This window comes from Amblyomma americanum, chromosome 10, assembly GCF_052857255.1.
Source record: "Amblyomma americanum isolate KBUSLIRL-KWMA chromosome 10, ASM5285725v1, whole genome shotgun sequence".
NCBI lineage: Eukaryota > Metazoa > Arthropoda > Arachnida > Ixodida > Ixodidae > Amblyomma > Amblyomma americanum.
This window is the reverse complement of record NC_135506.1, coordinates 44,307,773-44,316,194: the sequence shown is the minus strand read 5'-3', so window position 1 is coordinate 44,316,194 and position 8,422 is coordinate 44,307,773. Positions and strand designations below refer to the sequence as shown.

Here is an 8,422-nt window from a genome sequence, read left to right as displayed (position 1 = left end):
TTTATTCTCAAAGGGGTATAGACACCAAGTTTCTAGGGGTCTGTTTTTTTGGCTTGAAAGAGGCCTACGGGCAGTTTCGGTCTCTGTCAGCACCAGCACTGAAGTGCACCTGGACTACCACATTCCTGATGATGTCGGCGTCGCCGGCTAGCACTGGTTGTTTCTATGAACGATCACTGGATTCAGTGATGTCACAATAATATGGACTGGGGCACCTTGACATCACTTGATGCAAGTGGAAATCCCGAGTGGCTTTTCAGGCGACATTAAAAACCACATTAAGTTACAGTCCACTCAACACCTGCGACTAAAACTTGCTAAAAAGCATCTCTTTATACCCATGCAAACAAATCACGTCATTACATTTGAAATTTTGTGCCTGTACCCCTTTTCAGCAACTGCAATGTCCAACCTCCTCACTTCTTCTATGGCTGGAAACATTACCAGATGCAATAGATTTGTTTGTTTATTCATTTATCAGGTAGCCAGAATGCCCTTACGCATTACAGTGGGGCAGAACCTCATGCACTAGAAGAGACAGTGTATGCAGTATTAGCAATTTCACAGTCTAGTCATACAAACAAATGAACATGAAAAGAAGAGAACACAGTAGTGCAAATAAAAAGATAGTCAAAGTTTTAACAGTGATGCCTACTCCTCGATTCGCATGCATTGCAGATGGCAGTTACTTTGTGCCTTTCAGCAATGAAGTAGTCTTTTTTTAAGACTTCTACCTCCTATACAAATTGGTTTTATGGGGTTTAAAATCCCAAATTGACTCAGGCTATGTGGGATGCTGAAGTGGCGGGCTCTGGATAATCTCGACCACACGGGGTTCTTTAACATGCACTGACATCGCACAGTACACGGGCCTCTAACATTTTGCCTACATCGAAATGCGACCGCCTCAGCCGAGATCATGCCCGCGTCTTGGGTCAGCAGCAGGGCGCCATAACTACTGAGCCACTGCAGGGGCTCCCCTTAGGCAGACTTGAATTGCAATATAGGTGGTCAGTTTACGAAAACAAGGCTTTTCCTATGCAGTGAGAGAAAATTTCTCTATGCTGCTGCGAAATTAATTTAGAGAGCGATTGGCACCATATTTACTTTTGTGAATTTATTTATTTGAATGTGAAATTTAGTGGTTACATTCGTAGTTATGATTATAGGCAACTGCTGGGTTGCAAACTGTTTGTTCATTGTGCTTTTTTTTGCTATTTATAAGCATTAAAGCTAGAACAGATATATCAGTCACTGTATATGAACTGGTGCTTCATTAAATCATGTCATAAGCTGCAACACGCATTATCGTAGCATGTCCTTTACTTGTTTGTGTATCCTGCTCTAAAGTTTAATTAAGGTTCGATGGAAGTCCATCTGGTTGGGATTAAATGTGGTACTAGTTGGAAAATCATGTGCCTAGCATAAGTATCACAACAGTGAATTCTGCTTCTTATAACTGCCTTTTATTGGGTTTGGTAAGCTTAGTTTCGCTCAGGCTTGCAAGTGGCCTAAGAGCTCAAAAGTGAACTCTGAGCAGTACACGATGAGATAAACAGAGCGATTTTTTTCATCATGCTCTTGTATCAACTAGCCCAACTACAGACTGATGTCAACACTCAAACAAGTTCTTCACCACTGATATTCATCCCGTGCAGAATACAAGCAGGTGCAAGCAGTTGCCCTTCTTGTCCTCAACAGCGTTTCTGCAAACAAACCACTGCTGCTAAACTGGACAGCTGTCAGATCGCCAATCATGACGACACCTCAACATCATTGGAGGCAGCCTTCCATGCAACACAAGCACGGATAATATTATCCGTGCTTGTGCCACATACGCCCGAAAACTCAAGCCTAGCTATTACATGCCGTGTGTGCAGACACAATCAACGCTGCTCAGGATCCGGCATCAACGTCAGGTCAGTGATTCCACATTGGCCAGTTGGTTCTTTCCAGTTGTTGGCTAAAAATTTCCCATTTTTGCCCACAAATATATTTTTTCAAAAGATATTAATTTTAGAGGGAATACAGCCAAGGTAAGAAATATAAGAATGAGTGAAATAAAATAAATACGAAGCCCATTAATAATGAACATCAGGCCTGGATTGTTCTTGATCACATCGTCAATCAACACTTCGTTATTATTAGTTTTTGCGTCAGGACGGGGACCAGCTCGGCTACTTCCATTTCCTTTCTAGCCTCTCCTGTATTGACCGTAGAAACTTTTCGGGAATTCCTTTACAACAACAAGCGTACATAGGGGATTGTGTGACTAAAGAGATGGGAGTGGTTGCAACCAATTAATGGAAGGGTCACTACCACTACAGCTTGAAGAAATCCAAGGTCGCAGCACTCGAAGCCTGAATTAACCTGAATGGGCCAGGGCTGTGTATCCAAGGCTAGGCAGCAAATTAAAGGAAAATATCAAGCCAAATTTCTTCTCGCGACACTAGTCAGGCCGCCATGATAACGGCATTTTCCCTTCATCTCTGCACATTTTCCCGAGAATGCACATTTAGAACACCGGTATTTAGCGAAACCAAAATTTCCCACGTTTTCGGTGGGTTAGTAAACAAAATTCTCTTCTTCCCTCAGTGGCTTGATTCTCCCACGATATGGGAAATTTCCCACGATTCGGCAACACTGCGTCAGGTCTAGTTGTAGTCAGGTTCAAGAAACCACTCACCGTGCCTACTGCACCCGGGAAGACCTCGCGCGCGCGCGCGCGCCGTTTCGAGCCCTTTCCCAAGTTCTCAGCATCAATACTGGGTCGGTAATTCGAAGATTCAACTACGAAAATGGACAAACGAAATGCCCAAGCAGTTCCTGCATGCGGTTACTGCGTGCTTTAACACAATTCAACCCATAGAGTTTCTTACTAAGATAGCAAGAAACTCTATGATTCAAACAGTTCAAGCTGCCCGGTAAATCACACACGTTGGTCTTCCATGGCCGCGATGTCGGCTATCATTGGCTATATGTGTAAATTCGCACGAAACCTGCCGCTGCTACAGTGAACGTTGTTGACAGCTGCCGGTACAATGCAACTGCATTTACCAATTGACTATGTCGTTCCTGACCATGTTCAACAGTAATTTTATGTCCAGACGGGCCAACTTAATTCCAGTGCTGACGAGGGCGCCTCTAGCAGCAAAGCGCAGGTTTATCGCAGGAGATTTGCGTAGCGGTCGTGTTGGGGCGTAATTGTCAATTCCGAGTGCTTAGAAATAGTGTTTGCAAATATATAGAAATATGCCCAAGTCAAACATGAATTGCTGCGTTGTGGGCTGCAGAAGCACGTATACGAACTCACCAGGGACAAAGTTTTATAGTTTTCCCAGCAGACCTTACCAACTATCTCGGCGGCAACAATGGATAGCTCTCATTCGGCGGCAGAAGTGAGTATATCAAATACAAAATTGAGTTTCAAATAAGACGAAAAACGGCAAGCGCTCCATCGATCGTCTTTTTTGCAGCGTGAATGGCACGAACTGGAAACCCTCGGCGCACACCAGAATATGCAGCAAACATTTTGTTGGAAACAAAAAAGCGAACGAACAGGGGCACCCGGCTTATCACCCTTCCATCTTCCCGACTGTTTACAAGTCAGCACGAGGATCTCTTACTCACGGCCGACGTTCCTGGTAGGCAGTGGTTGTGCATCTGTTACTTCTTTTCATTTTCCGATTTAAGTGATGAGCGCAAGTTAACGGCTTGAGGTATGCATCGCCGACAAAACCACCGCATGTGAAATACCCGCTTGCTTTCATAAGTTCTCACTTTTCTGTGATTGCGTTCACTTGGCAGTATTGGAACCTGTTTTATCCTCTTTTATTATTCTAGGAAAAGAGATTCATAAGTGCAGTGTGCGTCTAAAAAGTGAGCTCGTGAGAAAGGTCCAGTCATACTTGCGAGCCGTTTTGTTGTAAAAGTGACAGTTGCAAGAGCACGCTGCTTGATTTTCCAGCCTTGCGACCGTGCGTGGCAAACCGCTAAACAAATCGGCAGATCTTCGGGAGTGAACGAAAATTTATTCTTGATCTGGTTTTCTATTGCTGGCGGCAAACACGCAATTGGCGGGACGACAAGATGGAGTGTTTCACTGAACTTCTCGCCAATGCTTTGAAGGAGTACCGGTTTTTATTCGAAAAACAACACGCATAGTTCAAAAATAGCAAAGAGGGACCTGGCATGAGACGAAATTTATTTATTATTGGTACCCCCAGGGCCAAAGGCATTTCAGAGGGGAGTGGTTACAAAATATGCAAAGAGAATAAAAACAAAATTCAACACAAGCATCATGTTCCTGGTTATACAATTCAGAAAAAGAAGTATAAACTGAAGTGCAAGATAAGAGAACTAACAATGGTAACTAAGGTAAACAAAGGTAATGAAGCATAATAAGTACATTTGTTGTGAGCTTTAAATACAATGTTAGCTAAACTGTTACAGAAGCGCTGGTTGTCTTGAATGCAGGCGGCCAATTCGGGAAGGTGGTTCCAATCTGCTGATGTATGGGGAATGAACTACTGTGAACAAGCTTTTGTTTCGTATCATGTTATGTCGATTTTGTGAACGTGATCTAGCCATGGAGAGATGAAAGATGGAGGAGATATGATTTCATCGCATAGATTGGGACAGTTATAAAAAATTTTATGAAATAAACAACCATGAAAATTTTCTACGGGAGGCTAAAAGTGGAAGGTTAAGCGTATTTTCATGGAGATGACAATAGCAGTACAATTAAAATTAGTAGGCTGAAACGAGCATCGTTATTTTGTACAAGCTTGAGTGCATTAATTGAATTTGCATAGCTGGGGTCCCAAATTGCAGATGCGTATTCTAGTTTGCCACAGACAAGGGTTTTATGTAACATGAGTTTTAGGAAGGTAGGAAAATTGCAGAAATTCTGGCGTAGATAGCCTAGGATGCTATTAGCATTGTTAATTATGGCGTTAATGTGGAGCGACCAATTTAGAGAGGAAGATATATGAACTCCGAAGCGATATGACGTGACGGCCTCGAGTATGGTATTATTATTTAAATAACATGCCCATGTAGTGTATGATGCGCGGGAAACACGTAAAAATTTGTGTTTGGAAGAATTAATTTCTATTAGCCATAAGTTGCATCATCCTGATATAGAAGAGAGATTGTTTTGTAGAGCCCACACATTCTTAGTGTATTTAATTTCACAAAAAATTACGCAGTCATCAGCGAACAGGTGTATGTTCAAGGATATGCAACTAGGTAGGTCGTTAATATCAATAAGAAATAAAATAGGGCCTAAAACAGATCTCTGGCACTCCAGAGCGGATGGGGGTTGATGGGGAGGTAGCATTGTTAGCAGTTACGAATTGAGAACTGTTGCAAAGAAAATATTTGAGCCAGGAAAAAAGCCTTGGACCAAGGTTTAGTTTGCTTAGCTTAAAAAGTAGTAATTTATGGCATAAATTGGCATAAATTGATCAAGATGTGCTCTAGAGTGTACACATTATTGTAACTAAAATGGCAATAGACGTGAAGTCACGTTCTGCAGGCATCTGCGTGGGCAGCCCTGAACCGTTTTAGTTCCTCCTGAGGGTGGCTGCTCATGTCTACAACAGAGCAAAATTCAGTGGCAACATTGTTTTTCTCTCCTTGTTCATGCCTGACTTGCGGAGTTGCCTTGATATATACTGTATACATTCGACGAAGAACTGCACTCGTGAATGGGTCACAGCTCCCAACTTGGGAGTGATAGGAGGAAGAAACAACTTTATTGACTCCAAGAACTGGGTCAGGTGAGGAGGAGGGGATGGAGTTGGGGAAGAGGGAGACTGTGGACCTCCAGGCCGCTCTACGTGGCCGAATGCCCCTGGGATTCTGCCCCTCATGGCCCAGCGTACGATCCGGATTTGATATTCTGGCCATGAGCTGCGCAGAGCAGCCTCCATTTGCTCCTGTTGCTCAGCCTCCTCGACCAGGGGGAGTAGGGCTGTTGGGGCAATTACCGTATGTATGAATAAAGTCTGCTCGCGGGCTCGTGCAGGGATGACAATGGGGAGAAGCATCACCTGAATGAATTAGGGAATTAAGGTAATGGGACTGCATAGTGCTCATTTGTAAGTGACGCCAAACAACTTGCTCGGCCTGGCACTGGGATTTATGAGGGGTAGTGTAGTTGAGGCGGGAATTGCAGTAGTGCAAAGTAATTTCGTGGTAGGTGAGTTGGCATTCACGTGCGCTGCGAAAGAAAGGTAGACCGTTCGCTGCCATTTGACAAGTGCTCGGGCGTGTCTATGGGAGGCTGTATTCCTGGGGTGTCCACAGTGCGCTGGAACCCATAGGATGGTGATTATGCATTAGGGAGGCAGGATGAATTGGAGGATATGGTAAGTGTGGATTTGCATAGCGCATAGCAAAGTTAAGGATCGCTGTTTTTGAGTCTGAGAAAATATATTCAGCATGCACTACCCCGACGAAGCCACCCCCAGACTGCATCAGCGACAGTCTGTGCATCCCACTGTTCCCGAAAAATACCCATCAAACCGACAATCACAACCATCAGGTGGCCAGAGCAAAGGCGCTTCATAAGCGCTACCCACCTTCGATTCATGCTGCTTATGTAGATGTGGCAGAATACTCTGGCTGCCCTGCCTTCACGGTGGCAGTCTCGGATAATGCCCACAACCTCTTTTGTTGCGCCGTTCTCGACCGGGTAGTTCAACCAGTCGAGGTGGAAGAAGCCGCCATTGCTCTGGCAATTGCTCACACTCAGGCTGAATATATTTTCTTGGGAGTGATAATTTTTAAAATAAAAAAAGTGCAAAGAGCTGCTACGTTTCATGCGTATATAAATTTCCTTACACAGCACTCTGTCAGTTTACACCTGCCTGCTGCTAGTACTGTCTTACTATTACCATCTTCCAGCATTCATTTCTATGTGGCTGTGAGCCATTTAAAACACAATTCAGATACCTGTACTCTGTGTAGATAGCAACGGCTGACCACAAAGTGACTCCGACAGGACAGTTAAAAAGAGCATAGCTTCAGCTTGTCTGCTAGTGGATGTTGAGTTTTTGGGGTGTGGTGTCCCCGAACATTGTTAGAAGTTTTAAAGTTGCAGGAATACCAAATTCAATAGATGGAACCAAAGATGACTTCATTTACAAGTGTGGTAGGAGTCTGATTCGACCAGTGGCGACAAAGCAATGATTAACTTTGAAGTAATCGGCAACTAGGTGCTAGATATAGCGACAGATTGTATGGTAGAATAAAGTAGTTCCTCTGGAATGTAGTTTGGACATAGGTGAACCCAGCATGCTGCAAATGCTTGCATGGCCACTGTGCATGTTGAAAATGCCACAATGCCTTCCTCAGGCCATCACTGTGACGAGTAGTGAGGGATGTGTGGAAATGTGGGAGATCCAGTCAAAGCAGTCAAAAAGCCCGTGAGCGCATGACCGATGTTATTACAGAGAGTTCATTTTGAACACGAACCAAATGAGCAGGCAATCTGCAGGCCACGCTTGCTAGTGTGAACGTCGGGGGCCATTGAGCTGCTCCCTGGTTGTGGCAGCTGGTCGGTTGCAGGCCTTTCGCGACTTGCAGCTGTGAATGGGCTCTGAGGCTTTTAATGTTGACATGACCATCGTCTGTCAAATGGCCATTTAGTGTCATTGCGAATTTTTACGTCGCTGTTATTATGTTCATTTCTCGTTTCTTGCAGCATTTGTGCAATTATTATTAGAGCAGAAAGAAATACTTGTGCAGGCTGGATGGCCGTGAAAGCCGAAGTGACAGCAAGGGACACGAAGCCATGAAAGGCAAGTCTATGGATGCAAGAAATAAGCACAGTTGCAGAGATGTCGGCAGAGTTGAAAATGGTATAAGTGATGAGGACCGTCGGTTTATTGACGTAAGTGAGATTTTATTGCAAAGGGTGTGTAGGTACAGTGCTCGTCATGCTTGTGCAGAGTGCTTCCAGGGTGGCATTGGGGAATGTTTAGTAGAACTAGCTGCAACATGAGCAGAAATGTAGTCAAAAGAGCACAATAACTAGGCCGTGCACTGTCCTTGTTGCATGTTTTTTTGTCTACGTTCCTGGTCATGATATCAGCTAGTTCTAGTACTAGTATGAACCAACTTGCCCAAAAGACTGCTGTGCTTCTTTGGGGAATGTTTTTTTTTAATACTAGCATTGATCAAATCATTAAATTGGTAGTGTAATTGTTTTCTAGGTGCAGCTATATTTAACAAGAAATGCATCAGGCTGCGAGGATATTCAAGAAGACCTTGGTAAGTTACCTGTATGGTGTAGGCAATGGTTGATGCAAATTAATACTGCTAAGGTCATGCACATGATCTTTTTAACTAACTCGCAAGTGCCTTTTATATAAAGCTATGCTCTCATCAGGGAGTGGCTGAAGACTGCGTCTCG

The 8,422-nt window shown here is 43.9% G+C and overlaps 1 protein-coding gene across 5 annotated transcripts in view; it reads left to right on the top strand.

Annotated features, from left to right (window-relative positions):
* Positions 1–3,137: 3,137 nt before the first annotated feature.
* Positions 3,138–8,422, top strand: part of LOC144108902 (THAP domain-containing protein 11-like) — a 32,037-nt gene continuing 26,752 nt past the window's right edge. The window contains exons 1-3 of one of the 5 annotated variants that reach the window (XM_077642136.1): positions 3,139–3,398; positions 3,477–3,644; positions 7,756–7,900. In XM_077642136.1, the coding sequence (XP_077498262.1) occupies positions 3,253–3,398; positions 3,477–3,644; positions 7,756–7,900 (459 nt within the window). In that variant the 5' untranslated portion in view covers positions 3,139–3,252. Of the gene's footprint in view, positions 3,399–3,476; positions 3,645–7,755; positions 7,901–8,422 lie in introns of all 5 variants that reach the window. The other 4 variants (XR_013309542.1, XM_077642137.1, XR_013309541.1 and 1 more) reach the window with 4 other exon arrangements.